Below are 25,952 nucleotides of genomic sequence, written 5' to 3' on the forward strand. Positions count from 1 at the left end.
ATTACAAGAGTTTTGGATGAACAGAGGCAACTTTGTTGAATCTGTTTGTGTTCCCACCACCGCATTTCTTCTTTCTGCTTACTGGTGGAGTGAGCTGACTAAATCCCTTTGGCAAGAGGTACTTTCATTTACAGTGCCTGCTGTGGGATAGATTGTACCTTTATCCATAGCCCTGAGCAAGGGATACCTGTGCGGTTTTAACATCAACAGATCCTAGTTGCTGGCAGGCGGGATTGAACCAGGGACCTCCGGAGCTTAGTGCATGAGCCTCTATTGCATGAGCTAAAAGCCCGCTGGCTGTTAACTAAGGCTGTAGAGCAGACTCATTTCACTCACGCTCACTGACTCACTCATTGTCTGCGCGCACCACTAGATGGGACAGAACACTACACTCAGGAGGTGTGTGGGTTACACTGTGTTACTCCAGGAAGCACCCTCAAGTCACAGTTCCCTTGCTGATTCTCTTTGCTCTGGAGAGGGAGTCAGTTGGTGCTGGTCTGTACCAGAGTCTAATTACAACCCCTCGACACTGGCTCAGCTCTGCTGGCCAGTGTGTCAGGGCATATACCTCTAACCCTCTGCCAGCTGAATGCCTCTCTGCTCCAGAGTGGTAGTAAGCAGACATGCTTATCCTCCTATGCCTGGATCCAAGGTCCTGGTAGCCCAAGCAGACTTGTGAGGGATGGATGGGTCTGGCATCCGTTTATGGGGGCACAATCCAAATCACAGTCTAGCCTTATAAACCCTCCTGAACTAAAAGAGTGGTTGGGAACTCAGTAATGGATCCCTTAATCAGACTGGTGAGTGATTATACTGGTGCAAAGAGTCCTACACAAACCCTTGCTCCCATTGGGGAGGATATACTCAGGCAAGGGGACACACTGGAGTCTGGGATCCACCACCTGTCCCTTTTATTTGGAAAACAGGCAGCCTATTTCAAAACAATATTTAGGCTGTAACCCCATCCATACCCCACTCCCAGACTCTGGCTATGTTCACCTTCTATATAAAGGCATGACACATGGTCCCTTTTATTGACATACTCCTGTACTGTACTAGAAGAGAAAAGATTAGGTTTCCTTGGAGGGGCTGGAATAACTTCCCTGTGGATATAAAAAGCATGAAATGGGCCCCGTGGGGGTAGGCTTTGTCATAATGAACTGCCTATAGTCAATAAGCCAGTCCAGGTAGGCTACTAGGAAAAGGAACACCTCAGGCCCTGCTTGGCAGAAAACAGGGGTCTTGTAGCTTTCCCCACGCTGGTTCTGCATGTCTCCAGGGATCAGCTCCAGTGATGCAGAACAGCGGGCTCTCAACTAAAGAATTTGTTTTCCTTGGCCACATGTCTCCTTCCCCAATATACTGTAACAAATCCATCCGCTGCACATGTACAAAATGGATGTTAACACCTGAGACGTATTGTATTATGGACAGAACCCAGTATAGGTTACTCCAAAATCATTTGTCCCTACCATCTGAGCTATAGGAGTTCTGTTTAGACTTCACTTAGGGCCTGATTCTGGTCTCACTTACATGACTGTTAATCAGGACTGAATCCACTGTAGTAAGGAAAGGGTATCAAACTAGTGTAAGATCTGAATTCAGGCCTTTCCCCTGAGGAGGCCAGCTGGCAAGGCCCCCTGGCACTTTATTAGCCAAAACTTTCCAGTGGCCTGGCACCAAATACAAATGTGATCTGTCACTTTTGAGACCTGTAAATGCATTTAACTTTGGCCCAGAGAAAACAGACAAGTATATTGGTGGGTGTGGCAGGGGAATTGCTGTTTCAGAGATGTTGTCATGCTCCTATACATTTTTAAAAAGAGGTGTGTGTGTGTGTGTGTGTGGAAGGGCGATTTGGACAGAGTTTTTTGGCTATTAACTATTTAATGATTTTATTGCAGTAACGCCTAGCGGGCTCAAGCACGGACAGGCCCCAATGTGCTAAGGGCTTCAGAAATCATATAAATTTTAGCCCCTGCCCCAGAGAGTTTACAATCTACAAGACTTAACAAGTGAATGAGACACACAAAGGGGTTCAGGTGTAGGAGAGGACGGGGCAAAAGTTTTAGCACACACTAGTGTTCTGTGTGGCTTTCAGCCGAGCAGTAGCTGTAATCCGTTCATAAGGTGAATACTGTGCAAGAATAAAATAAAAAATCTTGAGCTATTTTCCCATTGTGAATCACTGAGCACATATGCTCGGGGCATTCCATCTAGGTTTTAGCCTGTAGACTGTGTGTGTCTGCAGCAGGCAAAAATACCTTGTAAAGTCCACAACTGGTACTTAATAGAGTATTTTAGAACTGCTACAATTTGGCAGGAGACCAGTAATAGCTCGTTTTAGACAGTCTGCCGTGGACACATTTACAAAAGAGATCCGTCTGACAGATGCATGGTCTCAGCATTAGGCCAGGGAGCAGGGAATTGCTGAATTCTGAATCTGACCATTTCTATCAGTTTCATCTGTGGGTGGGTGTAGATCTATTACGTGCACAAAAGTACAGTAGTAGAATATTATTAAGGTTGCAAAATCAAGCATTCAAAAGTTAGGAAATGCCACAATAAAGGTTGCCCGTGTATGTTCATTGGGCCTCTTTGCTTCTTAAAGCACATGCACATCCTTAATTACAACATTGTATGCTATTTTTCCCCCCCTCAGAAGTCCTGCCTCATTCAGTGCACAGGAAGGACAGTGCTCCCTTTAAACATCAGTTATTCAGTATTTTGTTTTATTGTCCTGGTTCAATGTGTGGCCTTGGCCTTATTCATTTACTGTAAACTATTCAAAACCTGCTCTGAAGACAGAATTATTAATTTCCTCATGGATTTTTTTATGGTGCTCATCTGAATACTTCAAATCCCTGTGAGGTGAGGGTGTAGCATTATCCCCATTTTACAGATGGGAGACTGAAGCACAGAGACATTAAGGGCAAAAGTATTCATTAATTTTAGGTGCCCAATCTGAGACACCTAATACCTTATTTTTCAAAGGGCTAGGCATTATATAGTCCTTTTAAGCACAGCACCCACTGATGGCAGCTGCAGCTGTAAGTACTCAGCACTTCTGCAGATCAGCCCCAGGGCAGCAGGCTGGCTACCCAGGAAATGAGGAACTTACAATTAGCTACCGCTTTTGAGAAGTTGGTTTCAATGACTTGCCCAGCATCACATAGGAACTCTTTGCCAGAGGCAGAGAGAGAATCATATTCTCCAGGGCAGCATTCAACTGCATTGACCATGAGACTGTCCTTTCTCTTCCTACAGTCTTCTGCCTCGTTTCCTACACATCTTCCAACTTCTGCAACTAATGAGGCAGGGGTCAAACAAATGGCCTTCATTGCATAGCCCTCATTCATCCCCAGAGCAGATCCAGCTGGTCACACACACAAGCTGTGATGGGACGGAGTATTCACAGCCTGGTCAGCACTAGGAGGAACGAAAGGCTTTTGTGCTGAATGAGGATGGAATCTTTGGCGATTTCAGCTGTTAGCAAGTATCAACTGAGCACGTGCCATGTGATTTTCCAGAGACTTATCATTCGGGCAGATTTTCTCTGGGATGGCAAATCTCAAGTCCCTGTTCCAAAGCAGGAAAGTACCACAGCTATTCAAAGAAAAGGTCACCAGAATTTCTTAACATGGGCAAAACAACATATTTTTCCTAGATCCTCAAACAGCTGGACTGTTTTGGCTGAAATTTCTCCCCCCACAAAAAATCCCAGACTGAGGCAGATACGTGGCATGGAAAATGTCGTCTAAATGGTTAAAGTTTGGCAAAGTTATAAATATCTGAAAACAGGATCTAATAATGTGAAGTGTCAGACAACTTTAATAATAGTTAGTGTTACCAACCCCACCTATGTAAAATGTATATGTAAAAGGGTGAGGAGGGGTATTGAATGGTATTTAATAATACTTCACAAGGGATTAATTAGATTACTAGATATTATTATGTATTTGTTTATTATTAAACTCATGTGGGTGTCCTGAAGTTGTATAACAAAGACCCACCACAGGTGAGTTTTTTGTAAATGTATCATACACACAAAATGTAATGATAATAAAATACAAGAAGAGAGCTAATAGCAGGGGTGTGTAATCTGATGAGACAGTGGCTTTGTCCATCTTGGCTAACACTTACATTCCCAGTTTTAGATGGACTGTACCCCAGATTAATTCCATGCCTTCTTTAACACATCTGCAATAGTGATAGCACTTCACACCACTGTCTGTGTCTGTCAGCATCCAGTTCACTTATCACCCTCCACTCCATTCTTACAACTCCAAAGATCAGTAGCTTTCTGGCTGTGGGACTCTGAAATCTATCAGTGCTTCTTCTAATCCATCTGGATTAGACCTGATTAAACTGGGATTTAGGCTCTTGAATCACTTAGGCCCTTCTGAAAATTTTACCCAAGGTCTTGTAGAGAGAGGCCTGAGCATATCCCTGGGGGCCTTTAGACAGTAAAGATGGACATTTTCAGGATCCTGAAGCAACTGGGATACTGGTGTTGTTGTTTGAGGATGTAAATGAAATGCTGGTGCTCCTTTGTATATTAGAATTAACCGGGAGTAAGTAGTTCTTCTTACTATTGTTTATATTACAGTGGCACCTAGAGGCCCCAGTCGTGATCAGGGCACTGTTATGCTAGGGGATACCTGCTCCCTGCTCTGAAGGGTTTGTAGTCTAACTTGAGACAGGAAACAACCATTAAATATAATAAACGAGAAGGGAGGAAGGACTGGAGAAAGTGTTCAGATAGGGCAGTGGTGCACTCATTGATAGTTCTGAGACATTTGAAGGTCACTCCCCTCCCCATTTCTCCTTTATAAATAAATTTATAATAAATTTCTCATTTATAAATAAATGAAATCAGTGTCTCTGGCTGCCACTCATGCCAGCCCTCGCTGCTTGGCTGACTTCTTGTAGGTATCACAGCAGGAGTTTGGTCTTGAGGATGCATTTGGAAGGGATCAGTCATTATGGGCCCATCTTTACTCTAGTACAGACTTTCTGAAGTTCTGCAATGGATGGAGCTTCTCATACAACCCACACCGAAGTCCATAGGAGTCTTTTCGATGACTATTGTGGGCTACGGATCAGTCCTGTAATGCCTTAGATATGCCTTAGATGCTATCAGAAGAATCTTTTAGAAAGCTTCAAACAAAGGTATGTGAAAATACAGATTGATAAAAATTCTCTCCTCCACCTCTCTTTTATTGGTCCACTTTTTGCTCATCAGCTATAATTTAGATAATTAAATTGCCTAGTTGAGTAGTCTGAAGACACACACGCACAACAAGCGGGCTATACTGAGATGCAGAATTTATTAACATGCTATATTATTTTTCTGAAGTGCTATATAATTAGACACCATGCTTCTACCTCAGGCTAACCTCTTCTTTAGAGATGGATACTGAAGACATTCATTAGGGTGACAATGAAAAGTCATGTAATGAATGCAGAGTACTTGGGACATTAAATTGACATGGCCTGTTGTCACATTTAGTGGCACAGGAGTAACGGGATGAAATTAAGCAATGAATAAAAAACTGGACTCAGCAGCAAGAGGAATGTTTCAATTTATGTGATCTGTTATATTGTCCCACCCCAGCAAACATGCAAGGATCTTGCCTGAGTGATACAACCATGTCCGTAACTAGGCATGTTCTTTACATTTCACCCTGAATAATTGATTTTTGCAGCATCAGTGTGTGATCTGTGTATGTTTGCTGCTATCAGGTGGAAATAGTCTTCAGAGAAGCAGTGGAAATCCCATCACTCAAATAATTGAAACTGGTCAAAGTACTAGAAAATATCTGGTAGGCAATAATGGAATAGATGGCCTAATACATCTTTTTCCATCTCTAACTTCTGCACTGTATCTGATATTTCTTAAAGTTTGCCGTAAAAGCAGAAGCCTGAAGGCCCCTATTAAACTGTTTTGAATTTAAGTACCTTCTACTCCAGGGATCAGCAACCTTTGGCACGCGGCATGCCAGGGTAAGCCCCCTGGTGGGTCAGGCCGATTTGTTTACCTGCCGCATCCGCAGGTTAGGCTGATCTCATTGAACCAATTCAGAGAATCACATGGCAGATGCTATCATCTCTTTCACCTCTGGAACATGAGAGACAACCCACAGTGTGACTACAGACACAGAGATGGATGAAGCTTCTGTGGGGCCCTAGGCCAGAGCAAGTGGAAGGGCCCCTCCACACCCCTTCCCCTGCAGTGCCCCCCCGCCGGGGAAATGGGTTGGGGTGCAGCGGCTTACGCTGCCCGGCACTCCAGCAGGAGAGCCAGGCAGGCGGAGCGGGGCAAGCCCCCATGCCCCAACCCTACTTCCTGACAGGATCACCAGGCAGGTGGAGCGGGCCAAGACCCCATACCTCCACCCCACTCCCTAGCAGGAGCTCTGGGCAGGCGAGTGGAGTGGGTTGGGGTGTGAGGGCACCCACTTTTCTGGGGGCCCTGGGCATGGGCCCCATTAGGCCATTGGCTAATCTGCCACTGTATAGCCACCAAGTCAAACTATGGACAATATTGTAAATCAGTGCCAAGTTCTATCGTTTACCAATAACATCTCAGACTTGCACTAATAAACTTCTGGAGCTACCTACCCACTGGCTCACTAATGTGGACATGGTTATTTGAATGTTGCTAATCACTTTTCTTTGCCATACAGAACAGGAGGAGGAAGAAGCTCTTGCTCCTGGATCTCTCCAAAACAAAAACTTTCCTATCTCTGCCATGCACCTCTTTATCCCTCTGTCTAGGAAGGATCTGAGAGAGAGAAAAAAAAAAAGATTTTCCACTGTAACCTCAGAGTCGGCAAATTCTGACTTTAGTAAACTAAAATGGGAATGACTTCCACAGTAGAAGACCCCTGACTGAAAATACCTTGCCTCCAACTTTTCTATATTAGTATATGTGGAAGTATAACTTTATTGATATGCAATATTGCTATTTTTTTTTCCACCAAATGCATCCGATGAAGTGAGCTGTAGCTCATGAAAGCTTATGCTCTAATAAATTTGTTAGTCTCTAAGGTGCCACAAGTACTCCTTTTCTTTTATTGATATAAGTAATTCTATTGACTTCAGTGTGACAGACCACTCAAGATAAAGTATCACACCTGTGTAAAAGTTTGCAGAATCAGGGCCTCAGTTAATTCCTCCATATATAAAACAGACAATAGAACATATTTTTGCATAACTAACCCTCTCTACTCAAATGAGGCCCAGGTTTAGAACAAAAAGGGTTTTGAGCTAGGTTAGTATATTGAATAGTCACAGCACCTGCCTAGATTTGGAGCAGGTGTTCAGGTTTTGATTCCCCCTATTTTCCCCCTTGACATAAGAATTTATTTTGAAATATCTTTTAAGATTCATGAAGTGGCACTTAGTTCTTCAAATGTTTAGCAGGGAGGAATCCCCAGATCCCATCCCCATTTTTGTCTTTAATTTACATAAAAACATAAACATAAAGAATTTTCCAGCCTGGTCATGTATGATTTTTGTCAGGAATGATGGTCCGCTGGGAGTGAAAGACTCTTACATGCTACATGAGGCACATGACTTATGAGGAGAGGCTGAGGGAACTGGGGTTATTTAATCTGCAGAAGAGAAGAGTGAGGGGGGATTTGATAGCAGCCTTCAACTACCTGAAGGGGGGTTCCAAAGAGGATGGAGCTAGGCTATTCTCAGTGGTGGCAGATGACAGAACAAGAAGCAGTGGTCTCAAGTTGCAGTGGGGGAGATCTAGGTTGGATATTAGGAAAAACTATTTCACTAGGAGGGTGGTGAAGCATTGGGAATGGATTACCTAGGGAGGAGGTGGAATCTCCATCCTTAGAGGTTTTTAAGGCCTGGCTTGACAAAACCCTGGCTGGGATGATTTAGTTGGGGTTGGTCCTGCTTTGAGCAGGGGGTTGGGCTAGATGACCTCCTGAGATCTCTTCCAACCCTCATCTTCTATGATTCTATGAATATCAGGGTTTTCAAATAAGTTAAAAAATCGGGCTGAAAACTCCCATAGCCATTTTCAATATCATTGGCTCTTAGCCTTCTGAAAGAGACGGACTGATTGGAATTTCAGCTGTGGGGGTTATCTAAAAGTACAGTCTGACTACAAGTGTACAAGCTATTACAATTCAGTTATCACTATGTGCCCTTCTCTAGTGCCAGAGTTTGAGACACATTGTGCCATAGTGACACCTGCTGGAAAAATTCAGAACACCAGCACCTATCTGGCCTCAAGGCTGCAACCCAGCAAGGATAACTCTTGCATCAATAACATTCACCAGCATGTTTGATTTGGGATCCTTCAGATTCCAATGGCCAGTTAACCCATGCAGGTTCTTGAGCATTTACATTTCAGGTGTCTGCTGAGAATGAGCAATTCTATTTTATTGCATTTATTTTCTGATGCATTGTCACCTCTAAAATGTTATTTCTAATGAGTGTAGGAGGACGTATGAGAAGCATTGCTTCTCTGTGCCCATATGTGATATCAGCTATGGGGTATACCGCACCCAATTCTTCCTGCAGTTACACACATGTAATGAGAGTTTTATCTGTACAAATGGGCTCTTAGATTTTGCTTCTTCTAGCCCATATTATGACTTCATTTACCTTAGAGGAACATTGATCTATCTTGGCAAAGTTTAGACCTGTCAATATTATTTTTAAGTATAGCCTTGGCACCTCTACTATTATTTTGATATGTGTTTTCCACCAGAACAAATGGTTCAAAGAGGAAAAGAAATAGCCCAGTACTCAGGATCAAAGCTACAATAATAAACCAGCATGCACAGCCCATCACTTCAGTGTCGCAATCTCGCAACAGGCAATCCATGTGCATGTAAGTGATGGAGGAAACACAAATTCAGTGAGGAAACAAGCCTGAGGAGTCTGTGTACACTAATGAGGAAAATGTGATTTTAGAAGCTTTGAGAGTATCTTTTAAAATGTTTCCTTAGACTGGAAGCAGTTCAGAGTGGTGCTGTCTGCCTGTATTTGGGTAGACAACATCGAGTGCACTGTAAGCCATACTGTAAAACAAATAATTATAAGGAGCACAGTTAAAGATTCACCAAATGTGTTTTCGATTAAAAAAACATGGAGCTGGCCCAGTATTAAAAAAACTTTAGCAAATCTTTACCGAATTCGGTTGAATTTCTAGTTTGTATCAAAACAAGGTGAGTTTTCAGTGGTTTCATCTAAACTAAATCAAAATAAGCCACTCTTAAACCAAATTAAGATTGTCCCCCACAGTAGTTTTCACTGAGTTAATCTAATTGGTGTAAAATAACACTTCTTGACCTGGTCTATACTGACATAGCAATGTCAGTTCGGGGTGTGAAAAATCCACACCCAACCGATGTATGCTGACCTGACCCCAGTGTAGACACAGCTATGTCGATGGAAGAATGCTTCTGTTGACATTGCTACCATTGCTCAGGGAGCTGGTATTCCTAGGAAAAAAAACCCTTCCATTAGTGTAGGCTCCATCTACACTATTGGGTTTTGCTGTCATAGCTACGGTGACATAGCTATGCCAGTATAGTCTCCATAGTGTAGACATAATCTAAGTTAAACTTGTGCAACCATCTCTTGTAGATAAGGCCAAAGGTACTTGATGGTGGGGCATTCATATATGAAAAATACTCAATATTATTAGCACACAGCAGTTCTGATGTCTAAGAACTCAAAGTGGTCACTGGTAAGATAGCAATGGGCTGTGTATGATTTGCGGCAAACGTTATCTCTGACCTGAGTTGTGTGCCTCCTAAGGTGGATACATGAGAGGCTCAAGTCAGGAATGGTATCCAGTCTGATGCATTGATTGTGCTGTTGCTGATGGGCTCATTTAAATTAAAATAATCTAGTAATCTCTCTTTTTCAGACAACTCAGGCTGCTCTGCATTGGCAGGACCCTGAGAAAAGACCTTAGCTTTTGAAAAGTAGGTGAATTCCTTGCCTCTTTGTCTGGGTACAGCCCATGCCTATTCAAGTAAAACGAGAGCCAGAGGAGACGACCCTAAATGTGCAGTTCCCAGAGCTTGTATTGTTGCTTTTGTTTTCTCCACAGTCTTGTGCTTCTGTTGGTTAATAATCTCTCTCCAATTTCCTCTTTTTTTTTTCTAGGCAAGGGATGGATTTATAGACCGTTTCTCACCACGGCGAAGAGGTGAGCGTGTTTGAGAAGAAGGGAGATATGCCCCTCACGGGAAGATATCGAGTGCCTTACGTCTTGATTCTTCTTGCACTCCTCTGGGGTGGAGAGAGAATTCAGGCACAAAGAGCAGGTATGGGCCGATGCTTCTGGGACAAGCGAGTATTGAAAAGCTACCTAGATTTTTACTTTGCTTGGGGCATTACTCTTGTAGAAAAAGCTAGCAATGTACCCACCCTTACTAATATAGTAAGCAGACCTCAAGGAGACGGGGTAGTTTAGTGCTGAAAAAATCTGGACTTAATTAGAATCCTGTAACCACTACAAGACCAGGACGTAGCAGGGTTAGTTCAGACCTTCAGTCTTGCAGGCTAGCCTGAGTTGCATGCAGTTTACACTGTACAGGCGTGATCCAAACCCTATTGAAGTCAGTATCAGTGTTTCCATTGACTTCAATGGGCATTAAATCAGATCTTCAGGGTCTTTTAGATAACATCTTAAAAACTCAGATATTCTGGCCTTTTTCACAAGAGACCCTCTGGTGTCCTTAGCTAATTTTATTCTAAAATGAGAGGAAACTGTAGCCACTTCTCTCAAACTCAGTAGCTGCTCTCCGTATAGGAACTACAGATAGTTTGTGCAACACTTTGGGGTGAAAGACACTATATAAATGTAAACTTTTATCATTATTAAATGAGCAAATAATTAGTAAAAAAAAAAAAAAAAAGAATAAACCGTCTCTTTTTCTGTTTGCGAACAGGTCATGATGGTGTCAAACTTACTGGTTTGTTGAGCAAAGCATTTCAGTATTAATTCTGGGCCTGTAGTTTGTCTGTGAGCTGTTTTGCTTGGAGATAGGTCACATGGAAAGATTCTGTCTGCTGACTGGATGGCCCCTAAACCTTAGAATCATGTTTCCATTGACCATGTTTCCTGTTAGTAATCCCCACCATTTCTTTCAAATGAGTTGTCTCTGCCAGTAAACAATTTTGTTAGAATATTCTGAGAAACAAGGAAAAGATTCTCTGTGCAGTGGAAAGGAATATGTTTAAAGATCTGGACCCAGTATTCACTGAAAACCTTTTTTGCAGCATTTGCTTTGCTCTGTCAAGTATATAAACAAAGAATCACTGACCCATCAAGGATTAGCCCTGTTAAACACAGGGTTTTCCTGTATTAATTCCTGAATACACCTCAGTATCTTTAACTCAACAACCTTGTTTTGTGGACAGTCACCCCTGAATGGAGAAGGGATTGTATGGTTTTAAATTACACTTACTATCACCTGCTGAGATGTGTTAAAAGAAGCAACAACATTGCTGAATATGTTTAAACCTTTTGTGTTCTTCAGTTAACTCTGCTTAACCCCTTTTTGTCCAGACAGAATTGACTAATGATGCTGGACTTTTCCCATAGCCTTTACAGCTGAGGACAGTTTGGTTGAACTTTACAGTTAAATGACACATAATGTCTATTATGCAGGGAACGGAACAGAACAAAACTCTGCATTTTAACTGAGATATATGCACATAGCTTAATTGGTGTCTCATAGCATAAAACCCACATGTTCCAGCCAGCATGCGCCCTCAAGTAATTTTATGAGAGGTATATTATGTTTGTCCACTCACATAACGATTGATTGATTGGATGTACAGTGTTCCAGGCATGCCCACATAGACTTCGCCTATTGAATAGCTGGGTGGATCAGCTGAACACTGTTAGCAGGGTGGTCATTCATATGGCTCCAGAAATGTGCACGGTGTTGTACAGAGACTATATTCCATAAAATGTTCATGGCCAACAGCACCAGAATAGGTTCAATGGTATTCATCTGCAAAGGGGTTAACACTTGTGATGGGTGATTCTCACAAATGTTTGTTAATATAAGCACAGGAAATATGGAATCCTGTGACCTATGTAAACACTCTACCCTCTATCATGCAATCCTGGGAGCTATCTTCTTTCCCTTCAAACACCGGTCTTCCTGCCCTGCAATAGGATCCTACCACAAGTCATCTTCATGTGTCTGAGCAACCTCCCAGTAGAGTTGGCTTCTCTGGGACAGCTGAGTGGCATATCTCTCTTCCCCCGCCTCCCCCTTAGCAGTCCTCCAAAGCTCCCACCACCAATGCAGGAGCACAGAGCGTGTTGCCCAGCTGACCCCTGAAGATGACTGGCTGTTCCCAGAGCTAATTTGTAATCTACGATGATCAGAGCAGGGAATAGAAAGGACTTCTGGAACCCATGCATGACCACCAGACTGAACTCAGGGAGGGTTTCAGATGCTTTTCATTTTCTTTCAACTACATCACTCTTCCTTAGGTGACACACACTAATAAGAGTTGTCAAGGCTGATTCCCCACTCTGGCACTTCGAGTACAGAAGGTGGGGGCCCACAAGGCTCTAAAAATAAATACTGGCCACTCCAGGCTTGTATTAAACTCCTAAGGTTATAGCTTTTCTCTGACCTTGCAGTGGTAGATGCTGCCACCACCCAAGTACAGAACCCCTTTGAGAGCACAGGAAGCCACACTTGGGAATTCCTTCCTGTGAGGTACTCTCAAGCCCTTTCATGCCCTCTCCAGGAAAGAGCTGAGAAGGGGGGGAAGAGGAAATCAGTTGTTGCCACCAGCTAATTAAACAACATGTGCACAAACTTCTTAAGACACAAAAATCCAATTTTGTTCTCTAAAAAGGTAAATTTTATTAATTAAAAAAAAAGACATCTGGGAACTCACGCTATTGCTAGATTTTTAAAAGAGCAATTACAAGGATTAAGCATCAAGAATAGCTTTCTTGAGGTTCATCTTAAAGGTTACGAGCAAAACAAAAGCACCTGGGCTTAGCACAGAGGAATCCACAAGCCATAAAGTAATAAAAGGGATAAACCTAATAGTGTCTTCCTAGACATTTCCTGATCTACTTACATATTTGGGGTTTTAAATGAGCAGTTTCTAGGTATGATACTGTTGATTTTTTTCATACCTGGCCCAAGCTTCTTACCACATAGCTCTGCCCTGTCCGCCTCTCCCCAGGAGAACAACAACTGACCGACAAAAGGAGAGTCGTTTTTCAATTTTAAAAAGTTCTAGCCTTCCCATTGGCTCTTTTGGTCAGGTGTCCACTCACTTCCTTTTATCTATTTAACCCTTTACAGGTAGAGGAAGTAGAGAACAGCTACTAAGAGGGATTTTATAGCTACTGGCTGGCTAGGTGTCCAGAAAGAGAGCTATACCCCCCTCCTGCTTCATTTATCACAAGAGTTATGGGAAGGTTTTCTAGCAGGTGCTGGGTTGGCTCTGCTGTGTACAGTAGCTGGGTGCAGGGCTAGACTATAGTGTCAGTTAGTCTGAAGGCAGCTGATACAGCAGCATCTGTGGATCAGCAGGATATAGGAAAACCTTGGCCCCTTAGCTCTGACTCTGCAGCAGGGGAGAGGTGTCATCAGAGCAGCCATGCCAGCTCTTCGGCCCCTGCATCCCTCTATTCTGAGATGTTTTTCCCATGGCGGGTTATTCTGGCGCTATGGGCCCATTTTGGTGGCAGGGGGCGGCACAAAGTAGTTGCACCTCCCTGGAGGATCTGGGGCCATGACCTTCTCGTTATATTAAAATAAATGACATTTGTATAGCAGCTTTCGTCCTGAAGGATCGCTTAGCCCTTTATGAACTCAGACATACATAGGATTTCAGTCATTCATCACTGATAGGGACAGTTCTCACCGAGTGGCACATTCTGATTATACCTTGCGTCATCTGCCCTTCCCCACCCACTGGCCTTTTTGTGGTTATGTAGCGTATTGGCTTGCAAATGCTCAGGCAAAGCAGGGAAAAGTGATAAGCTCTCCTTGAAGGTAGCTGTGAAATATAGGTGGCTGGCTTCCTTGAAGGTGGCTGGCTTCCTGGTGCAAGAAAATGGCAATTAAAACCTGTTGGCCTTTTGGATTACACAGACTTCAGATTATGAATATTTCAACTGAAGACAAGAGATTGGTTGTGGGGGTAGGGAAACGTTTCCTTTGCAAAGGATCTGTGCTTTGTTGTCAAGGAAGCCACGCTACTATTCAAGGAATTGTCCCTTAGTCAACGTACACTGGCAAACAGAATAAGAATAAAAATAATCTTGTTATAAAGTTGTCTCCCCAAGACATTGTGGAGAGGAAAATAGTTGCTTGTAGCTAAGCATAAATAAATTAACACTATCATTTGAGAGGGAACATGGAAGCTTCACTGTTCAAGGTCAAGGTTGGCACTGGCATGGTCAACACAGATCTCTTGATCCATCAATATTTTTCAATGTGCTGCATTAAAAGTGGGAATGGAAATGCTAATGTTTTTAAAAGAGAAGAGCAGCCTCATATACATGCAGACAGTGTAGGCAAAAGGATTGTGTGGAGACAGAGCAAGCAGAACAGGAAAGGAGAGGGTTTGAATTCAAAGTAACAGAGGTGTCCAGATCTACTATAGATCTCCCAAAATTGATGGGGGGGAGGAAATCACAGGGAAGAAAGACTGAATACTTGTGCTCCCTCTGTGGGACGAAGCGATAGATGCCTCCAGCACAGAGGCAGTACACTGAATAGACATGACTAGAGAGGTTGAGGTATGTGTGATGATCCTCTTCCAGCTTCTCTTAGCAGAATCTTTAATTTCCCCTGCAGGTTGTAAGAATGTCCACTATGACCTTGTCTTCATCTTGGATACCTCTTCCAGTGTGGGTAAAGAAGATTTCGAGAAGGTCCGCCAATGGGTGTCTAATCTGGTGGAGACCTTTCAGATTGGACTGGACAAGACCCGTGTAGGAGTGGTACGTTACAGTGATAGGCCAACCACAGAGTTTGACTTGGGAAGGTACCAAACTCGTGAGGCAATCAAAGAAGCTGCAAGGAATATTAAGTATTATGGGGGTAACACAAATACTGGTGATGCCCTCCGGTATATCAACACCTATAGCTTTTCCAAAGAGGCTGGTGGGAGGCCTAGTGACCCAACCAGTAAGAAAGTGGCTATCCTTTTGACTGATGGAAGGAGCCAGGATTATGTCATGGATGCAGCCACTGCAGTACGTAAGGCTGGAATAAGGATCTTTGCTGTGGGAGTTGGTGAGGCCTTAAAGGAGGAATTGGATGAAATTGCTTCCGAGCCTAAATCTGCCCATGTGTTCCACGTCTCTGATTACAACGCCATTGATAAAATACGAGAGAAGCTGAGACGACGGCTCTGTGAAAGTAAGTAGAGACATTGTTACTTTAATATACAGAGAATTGTAATAGAGTAATCATTGTGTGTCTGTGAAAGTCCTATATATATGCTCCCTCATTCTTGTTCGTTTGTAACTCTGGGTCCTATTCTCTTTCTCTCCCTCCATATTCATCCACTGATCCATCCATCCAATAGTGTCCTGAATTTTTCACTTTTTAAGAAGCCACTTTACTGCTGGTGGCAGTCATCGTCTGCTTACTTCTGGGTTGTATGAGCCAAAACAACATTAACCAAGGGTCAACTTCCAGTGGGATCAAATCAGAGAGAAATAATGTGTATATATTTCTGGAAATTGAAATTATATATAAAAATCTGTCTGTCCCTCTCTCATGTAGTGGCCCACTGGAAACTGTTTTGTTTGATCTCTTACACTCTGTAGCCAATGTATTATTACATAGAATCGAAGTTTTACCTCATCTGAATTTGGTTGCAGCACCCTATGCAGCCTACGTATATGGGTGGGGTCTGGTTCCTTGCTGTGTTTTCATTAGACACTATAGTGGAGTAGGGTTAATCCATCACTAGGCAGCAGCCCTGGAAATAACCATTCTGAAGCCAAATGAGATTTAACCCGAGTAAACACTTTTTTGTATGTGGGGTGCCCCAACGGAGGCATTGCTGTGCCTGCTATACTTTGCTATGACTGGTATCCTAGCTCTTTAGCTGGAAAAGCAGGCCCCACATCCGTGGCCCCCATGTAAGGGCTCCCAGCTACTGGATCTACATATACCCTGTTGGCTTTGTGTTCAAGGTATTTAAGGTTGCTGTGTGTCCTGGAAATGAAACTCACAATACTGCCCTGCATCCTGTGGTCTGAGTTTGCAGGACAGCTGATGAGTCTCTGTGGCATGGTGGATGGTGATGTCATAGAATATCAGGGTTGGAAGGGACCTCAGGAGGTCATCTAGCCCAACCCCCTGCTAAAACCAGGATCAATCCCCAATTTTTGCCACAGATCCCTAAATGGCCCCCTCAAGGATTGAACTCACAACCCTGGGTTTAGCAGGCCAATGCTCAAAACACTGAGCTATCCCTCCCTTCTCCCCATGACGTTGTGTCGTTGTGTGCTGATAACACAGCATTGTTGTGGACTGACTCAAACATGGCATAACGTGACATTAATTGTGACATTAATTCCTTGTTTGACTTCAGTTTATAAATGTTCACATGCACAGGCACTAATCTCACCGTCGAATGGAGTTAGGCTGGATGTCTGCTAGATGTAGTGCAGATCAAAGATGTTGGTTCTCCCTACACCAAAATAAACCTCTGACAGTCTTATTCCTTCAGGGTTCCAAAGAGATGGGAACAATTATCCTCTGCCATGCTGTATGTAACACTGGATATGCCCAGACAAATTTGCTGCAGCTATACATTTTGAATTACCCAGAGTGGCTTGATGTTGCATTGAAACACGTGCCAATTCCTGTAGAAAAGTTTCTTAAAATGAATGCTTGCAGTGCATATTATCATTTGGGTCTCTCTCACCTTATCAAGGGGTCATCTGCCCATTTTACCAGGTGGAATGTTACTATTTTATGGCTATCTGATTGAAGATTAGGTCCATAGTACATGTATGTAACACCTGCTTAATTAAAGCCCAGGGAATTATGAAAGGCATATAGCTTTTCATCCTGAGGGCTGTGACTGACACTACTCAGAACTATCTGCTTTCATATGCAGGAATGACTTGGATGGGGAGAAAGGAAGCATCCTGAAGTGTGGATGAAGAGTAGGGGTTTAGGGTTATTAAACATGGGGAACTTCTTGGGGAAGGGATAGATTACTAAATTAGTGGGTTGATTTCTATATAAAACCAATGGGATCCAGACTGCTGGTAATGACAGTTAGGAAGGTTGAAGTGGGGGCTTTGTTAAAACTATGAACTAATGGGAAACATGCAACTGTTAGAGCAGGACACCAGTTGGAGAATCAGATCTGCAAAAGACATTAAAGACAAAGTGAAATTAAGACTTCAGGAGTGTGGGATAGAACAGGGACTACTGATTGGGCAGAGGGAAGGGTAGTCCGGGTGAAAGGAGCAATACCCGAATAATGCAGCAAAGTTTCAGCAAACACAGGTCCATGCAAACCGGCTCGGCTTGCTATGATGATGTATTGCCTCTTGCTATGGCTGAACTGTTCTTGCTATTTTTTAATGAGTGAAATATTTAGGGTCAGATTAGAGCTAAACCAAAAAAAAATCTCCCAATGGGCAGAGCAATTTGACATTGAGAAAACTGGCGAGAGAGGATGTTGAGGTATCACCAAAGGAGGCAGCAAGACAGAGATCAGATAGCTTTCTTAGGGTGAATAATGTAGGGGAAAACTAGTGTTTACAGGGGAAGGGTGTAGAGGCAGAACACATGTTTGGAATGAAAGGGAATGGTGGAGCTGTAATTTCTGCACTGTACTGGCCAACAAAGACTCTTCCAGCCCTAACTGTTAGTATACTCTATAAATATGAGGATCAGCGCAGTGGTGTAGATCTTGAGGTTTGTGGCAGAAGCTGCTCCAGAATAACGTGTCACTTGTCTCTGGTCGCACTGGATTTCCGTTTTGAACTTTCATTAATCCTTGCTATATTAGACTATGAATTATCTTTGTGAGTGAGTCACTGAGTGCATTAATTATACTTTAGGCTTGATCTGATACTATGGAAATAAACATTGCATACTTGAAAATAATACATGTGCTCAGCAGACCTGGGTCAGTGGCTGATATATTTACCAAACTATCCCATTTATATTCTGGACTAGAGTTAGCTGATCAACTTGGGTGACAGCTTTGCCTGATGGTAGGAGGAGAGATATTACCGTACAGATTCCAGGGTTGTTCCATGGGCCTTCATGCTTTCAAAATAGCGTTTACGTGCATATGATTTAGTGACAAGAGCAGGCAGATGTGGAGACTATAAAGATATATTGGCACCATATTGCCATTGATAGGTGAGTGGTAGGGTGAGTGGAATGCTTTTCAGAGGGAGAAGGTAGCTCCCACTGGAAAATCTGGGCTGTGTTTGAAGTTGGATTCAACAAGATTATTGCATGTGTAACCCACACACCTCGTGGGTGTGGTGTTCTGTCCCATCTAGTGGCACCGAGACCACTTAGAGAGAGATTAATGTGTGTGCTCTACAGCCTTCGCTAAGAGTAACTTAGCTTATGCAATAGAGGCTCATGCATTTAGCTCCATAGATCCCAGGTTCGATCCCGCCTGCCGACAACCTGTGTCTGTCGGGGTTGCCCATGGACAGAGGCTGACTGAGGTTGGGAAATGCTGTTGCTTGACACTGTAAATGCTCTCAAATGAGATTTAGAACTGCAGGGGGTGGACCATGGAAATGCCCAGCCATGGGGGCTTCTTTCCTAAAGTAGCCAGCACTAGCTACAGCCAAGGTTGCAGAGGGTTGGTGAAGGCCTTCCTGTTTAAGAATCACTCCTAGGCCTCAGGAGAACTTTCTTGTCTTTCAAAAGTTCTTTGCTGTCTGGGGGCATGCAGTCCAGTTAACACCCATTTTCCTCAAGTAGCTGTACCTTTGAAATAGGCATGCTTATTTCTTGGTTAACTGCTGCTTGCTATGATGTAAAGGGTAGTAGCGCAACCTCAGTTGCTCTCATCTCGCTTGCTCTCAGATGCTTGGCTGTGTCTGACTGGAAACAGCCTGGCTGAGCCAGCAATTGAGGGACAGAAAGCTGCCATTTACAACACACACTTTGCTTCTCTACAAAAGAAAAAGGACACTAAACAATCTAAACTACTACATGCCACAAGGGGCCAAAACAGTGGTTCCCTTAACCCTCCCAGCAATATTGTTAATTTATCCAACTATACTCTTAGCCCAGCAGAAGAATCTGTCCTATCTTGGGGCCTCTCCTTTTGCCCCTCCACCCCCACGAACATGATACAGTTCTGTGGTGACCTAGAATCCTATTTTCGACGTCTCCGACTCAAGGAATATTTCCAACACACCTCTGAACAACATACTAATTCACAGAGACCTTCCTACCAAGACTACAAAAAGAAGGATTCTGGGTGGACTACTCCTGAAGGTCAAAACAACAAGAGGCTACTAGGCAGCTCTCCAACACCACTTTCTACAAGCCATTACCCTCTGATCCCACTGAGACTTACCAAAAGAAACTACAGCATTGGCTCAAGAAACTCCCTGAAAAAGCACAAGAACAAATCCGCACAGACACACCCCTGGAACCCCGACCTGGGGTATTCTATCTGCTAGCCAAGATCCATAAACCTGGAAATCCTGGACGCCCCATCATCTCAGGCATTGGCACCCTGACAGCAGGATTATCTGGCTATGTAGACTCCCTCCTCAGGCCCTACGTTACCAGCACTCCCAGCTATCTTTGAGACACCACTGACTTCCTGAGGAAACTACAATCCATCGGTGATCTTCCTAAAAACACCATCCTGGCCACTATGAATGTAGAAGCCCTCTACACCAACATTCCACTCAAAGATGGACTACAAGCCTTCAGAAACAGTATCCCCGATAATGTCACGGCTAACCTGGTGCCTGAACTTTGTGACTTTGTCCTCACCCATAACTATTTCACATTTGGGGACAATGTATACCTTCAAATCAGCGGCACTGCAATGGGTACGCGCATGGCCCCACAGTATGCCAATCTTTTTATGGCTGACTTAGAACAAGACTTCCTCAGCTCTCATTCCCTAATGCCCCTACTCTACGTGCGCTAAATTGATGACATCTTCATCATCTGGACCCATGGAAAAGAAGCCCTTGAGGAATTCCACCATGATTTCAACAATTTCCATCCTACCATCAACCTCAGCCTGGACCAGTCCACACAAGAGATCCACTTCCTGGACACTACGGTGCTAATACGTGATGGTCACATAAACACCACCCTATATCGGAAACCTACTGACCGCTATTCCTACCTACATGCCTCTAGCTTTCATCCAGATCACACCACACGATCCATTGTCTACAGCCAAGCTCTACGATACAACCATATTTGCTCCAACCCCTCAGACAGAGACAAACACCTACAAGATCTCTATCAAGCACTCTTACAACTACAATACCCACCTGGTGAAGTGAAGAAACAGATTGACAGAGCCAGAAGAGTACCCAGAAATCACCTACTACAGAACAGGCCCAACAAAGAAAATAACAGAACGCAACTAGCCATCACCTTCAGCCCCCAACTAAAACCTCCAACGCATCATCAAGGATCTACAACCTATCCTGAAGGACGACCCATCACTCTCACAGATCTTGGGAGACAGGCCAGTCCTTGCTTACAGACAGCCCCCCAACCTGAAGCAAATACTCACCAGCAACCACACACCACACAACAGAACCACTAACCCAGAAACCTATCTTTGCAACAAAGCCCGTTGCCAACTCTGTCCACATATCTATTCAGGGGATACCATCATAGGGCCTAATCACATCAGCCACACTATCAGAGGCTCGTTCACCTGCGCATCTACCAATGTGATATATGCCATCATGTGCCAGCAATGCCCCTCTGCCATGTACATTGGTCAAACTGGACGGTCTCTATGTAAAAGAATAAATGGACACAAATCGTACGTCAAGAATTATAACATTCAAAAACCAGTCGGAGAACACTTCAATCTCTCTGGTCACTCGATTACAGACCTGAGAGTGGCTATTCTTCAACAAAAAAAAACTTCAAAAACAGACTCCAATGAGAGACTGCTGAATTGGAATTAATTTGCAAACTGGATACAATTAACTTAGGCTTGAATAGAGACTGGGAGTGGATGGCTCATTACACAAAGTAAAACTATTTCCCCATGTTATTCCCCCACCCTTCACCCCCCACTGTTCCTCAGATGTTCTTGTCAAGTGCTGGAAACGGCCCACCTTGATTATCACCACAAAAGGTTTTCTTCCTTCCTTCTCCCCCCCACCCCCGCTGGTAATAGCTCATCTTAAGTGATCACTCTCCTTAGAGTGTGTATGATAAAACCCATTGTTTCACGTTTTCTGTATGTGTATATAAATCTCCCCACTGTATTTTCCACTGAATGCATCTGATGAAGTGAGCTGTAGCTCATGAAAGCTTATGCTCAAATAAATTTTAGTCTCTAAGGTGCCATAAGTACTTCTTTTCTTTTTGCGAATACAGACTAACACAGCTGCTACTCTGAAACCTGTATCCTGGTGTGCAGCATAATTACGGATGCTCCTTCGTTTCCTCCAAGCAGTATGTCATGGATTTTGCAACAGGGCAAATTCTCTTCTGCTGGAAAACCTCAACATTGGAAGGTGATTTTCCCCTTCCCTGGGATGCTATTCACACTGCCATGAAATGGTCAGCTGTGGTCCTTCTGAAGTCTTGGGACAGTCAGGATCCGACTGTTGTGAGCCCCATTTCTCTTCCTTGGTGTTCAAGGAATAAAGGGGTTGATTCTAATGTTGTTTACACAGTGTAGAGGTGGATGCAACTCCATGGAAGGTGTTAGTGACACCTAATCTATCCTGGTTTAAGTGAGGGCAGAATAAAGTTTTGAGCTCTGGCCAGATTTCTGGGATCTTTACAAGGGACACTTTAAAGGCAGCATTCCAACCTACTAGAAAGTGAGTGATTAAATCTCTTGCATTCTCCTTGACCTTCTGTTGGTATGGTACCCTTATTTATTTTTAAATAGTCACATACAAATAACAGCAACATAAAACACTGACAAATCGCACAAAGCCTTAAAAAAAAAATGAAGCCCTCAGCTATTACACAACTTCACTCTCCGCACCACTTCAGTAAGCTCATGTTCTTCTCATTGGCACCATGGAGCATCTCCTTCTATTCTGTGATTTCTGTTTCGCAGCTCATGTCAGAAACATCACTAAACAATACCTAAATTACAAGAAGAGGCAGAAAGAAGATTTTACTGATGCCAGATAAAATCAGTCCTAGACGCTGTAGAGGAGCATTTGAGATCATCAGAAAATGGATGGGTCACAAATGCAGGAGAAATTACTTCTTATGAAAAAGCAACATGCAGCTTAGAGAACAGAAAGGGGAGAAATATGATGAATGTGGGAGCCACTTCTAAAATACGTAAGACTAAACAGAGAAATAGAAACCAACAACGCTGGAGGATCTTGTCATGCGCTGGAAGTCATTAGTGGCTTGTTTTTCAAAAGCAGTGCGCACCTGCCACTCTCCTTGATTTTATTGGAGCTGTGGGTGCTCTGCTCTTCTGAAAATAAGGCCGTAGGGGCCTGATACAAAACTCACTAAAATCAATGGGAATCTTTTCACTGACTCCAATGGGCTTTAGATCAGGCGCTAAAGAAAGGCCACTTATCTTTTGGGTTATATTATCTTTTTTGGTGTTTTACTCGGTAAAGGACAGATGAGGAACAGTCTGCAATTTATGTGTGGCAGGATGAGGATCTGAGCAGCTGGGCTAACAGTCAGTCAGCAGGAATGCAAGTGAAGCACAGAAAAAACTCTCTGGGGTTTGAGGTTTATTTATAGGCTTTTCTGGTGCAAACAAAATAGATTAGCAGAGAATCTCCCCATGTTCCCTTCAGGCAGCTGAAGAGCCTGTAAATACCAAAACAATATGTATAGGGCAGATCTTGTGTTTTCTAGCGCTTCATGTCCTGGCTTCTAAGCAAGCTTCTGGCTCCACGCAGAAAGGAACCCACCCCCTTTTTAACACGCTACTTCTTTTTTTGCCTTGCCCCCTTGCATAGAGACTTAGACAAAGTGCAAATCCAAATGGTATCGTCCTTCACCCACTATGCACAGGTACATAAGAACATAAGAATGGCCTACTTGGTCAGACCAAGGGTCCGTCTAGCCCAGTATCCTGTCTTCCAACAGTGGCTAGTGCCAGGTGCCCCAGAGGGAATGAACAGAACAGGTAATCATCAAGTGATCCATCCCCTCTTGCCCATTCCCAGCTTGTGGCAACAAGGTATAAATGGTTACATGAGGCGTTCAGGTGCAGATGAAAGCCTAGGGCTTCCTCCAGTTGCCCTTGGCTCAGGGATGTACTCCCACACAGGAGACAAGACTAAAGCTCTGGAAAGCAGAAATGCATCTAGACTGTAGGGAGCCCTTCATGGTGCACTAAGGGTATGACTACATGGGAGTAAAAGACAGTTGCGGCTGGCCTAGGTCAGCTGACTTGGGCTCAAGATGCGTGACTAAAAATTGCTGTGTAAGAGGTCCCAGAGCCTGGGCTCTAGCCTGAGCCTAAATGTCTACACTACAATTAAACAGCCCCGTAGCCCGAGTCAGCTGACCTGGGCCAGCTGCAAGTGTTTAATTGCAGTGTGAACATACCCTAAAGGACTGAATGTCTTCTCACTGAGAAGTTGAATAAAGATTTAAGCTACAAAAATAAGTGTTGCAAAATCTGACAAGGCTGGTTCAGTTTCTTTATAGCAGATATGGAGCAAGGCAGCTTCTCCTGGAAGAAGAGAAAAGGAAAAATTAGTCTCCCCTTCCCCCCCCCCAGCCCCCATTCCACACTCTCCGTTCCAATAAAAGAACTGCAAAGTGGTACATGAGAACTGAAGAAGGAAAGGATCAAGATCCTCACTCACTCCTGACCGATCATTCTTCCTCGGTGCTTTGAGAGGAAATAAACCCTCCCATGGTCCCTGTCCATATGTACTAGGAAAAATATCCTTCAGAATCTGGTGACCCGTTGAATCCTATTAAATATGCAAGAGGCTGACTATGTTTAAGTATCCAATTGCCTTTTTATCCTGAGATAACATTGGTGTTGAAGTAGAGGTCATTTATTATCTTGAATCTCAGTAGCATCAATTCATATGATACCTCTTGAGATAGCAAATTCCTCAGTTTCAGTATCATGTAAGAAGTGGGCTTAGTAATGTCTGATGTATTCTTTGCCAATGCACCTCAGTCACAAACTGCTTGTACTGCTGCACTGTAGTGTTGGCCTCTTCCTCATACAGACTGGCAGTTGAATGGTGCTTTTAGGATTCCAACCAGCAACTAGCAAGGATGATGCTGAGACCTTGAAGTCTGAATCAAGGCTGGCTTTAGGTCTTGTCATCCTATGCTAACTGGGACATGGCATTGAGGCCAGCCTTTCTTTTTATTGTTCTCATACCATGTCCAGCATCTGCGTACCTGAGCACCTATTCACGCAGGGTGGAATTGACGTCAACGGTAATCTCTTTAGAGCAGGCCTACAATGAACAGTTGACACCATGCTTTACTGTCTCTGACCACATGTTCTGCCTGCATGCTGATACCGATGCTAGCCCTAAAAACAGCATTTAACTCTAGGCCTTTAAAGGCGACGTGTTAGTATATTAACCCAACAAGCCATCTCGTCCATCTTATTCTGCAGCAGAGGCTTTAAACTGGTGAGTCGTGACCCTTGCCACGGTGTTAACAAACAGTTATCTCTGCAAGGTCTCTTGAAGCCTGTCCCCATCAGCTGAAATAGTACTGGTTTTGCAAATAGTTTCATAAACACAATTTAACCATGTAAATGGAACCACTCTCCAAACTGGGTTAGTACCTCTGCCCTATTTGTATGGTTCCTATAGGGAGAGAAAATCCTATTAAATGGATACGATATTCAAGACTGCCTGTCTGCTAGGACCAGAACATGGTTTGGAAACAAGCTTGCTTCAGAACCCTTTATTGTTGTGCTGTGTGGATGCAAACCTTGCTGCCATTTTTATGTTTTATTCAGAAGAGGATGAAGTTCTCCCCTGTGTCCAGGGCCCGTGTTAGGTCTATGCCCTTCCTGAGACCACCTCTACACTCTGGGTGCTACAGGAGCACAGCTACAGCACTGCAGCTATGCCGTTGTAATCTTGCAGTGTAGAAGCGGACTGTAGTGACGAAAGGAGTTTTCCCTTTGCTGTAGACACACCACTTCTCTGAGCAACAATTGATAGGTTGATGGAAGCATTCTTCCATTGATGTAGCTGTGTCTGCACTGGGGGTTAAGTCGGCATAGCTGTATTGCTCAGGGGTGTGGATATTTCACACCCCTGAGCACCATAGTGATGTCAACCTCCGTTTTTAAGACCTAAGTCCTTTTTAAACTGTTTTTGAAGCTTTAGGTGGGACTTAGGTGGTGCATAAGCCTTAAACTGGCCCTCTGCACAGAGGAGAATTTCATCCAAGAGTCCTTATGTTGTTTAAGTTTGACTTCCACCAATAACTGTCTCATTTTTGACCAGGTACTAAAATTCAGTGGTACAGAAATCTAGGTGTAATGCTGGCAGACCAGGTGACAGCTCATGCCAGAGCCCCAGGCCAATTCACTTGTATACTAGTATAGATCAAAGTAACTGATTAAATATATGAGTGTATTTGGTGTTTAAATTCATGAAAACTAGTGGGATGTTACTTGCATTGTTTTCATCTATCTGCATCCTGTTATGATGTAGTAGGATACGTTTACATTGGCTATACTCCTGTAACAAAATAACCCATCAAACGAGCTATCGAACCAGAAAGAAGCCTTATGGAATGGAAATGAAG

General features: G+C 43.5%; 1 protein-coding gene across 1 annotated transcript in view; it reads left to right on the forward strand.

Annotated features, from left to right (window-relative positions):
- Positions 1 to 25,952, forward strand: part of COL22A1 (collagen type XXII alpha 1 chain) — a 328,017-nt gene that overhangs the window by 22,110 nt on the left and 279,955 nt on the right. The window contains exons 2-3 of the mRNA XM_043507305.1: positions 10,153 to 10,313; positions 14,841 to 15,407. Of these exons, the coding sequence (XP_043363240.1) occupies positions 10,223 to 10,313; positions 14,841 to 15,407 (658 nt within the window). The 5' untranslated portion in view covers positions 10,153 to 10,222. The remainder of the gene's footprint in view (positions 1 to 10,152; positions 10,314 to 14,840; positions 15,408 to 25,952) is intronic.

This window comes from Dermochelys coriacea, chromosome 2, assembly GCF_009764565.3.
Source record: "Dermochelys coriacea isolate rDerCor1 chromosome 2, rDerCor1.pri.v4, whole genome shotgun sequence".
Taxonomy (NCBI): domain Eukaryota; kingdom Metazoa; phylum Chordata; order Testudines; family Dermochelyidae; genus Dermochelys; species Dermochelys coriacea.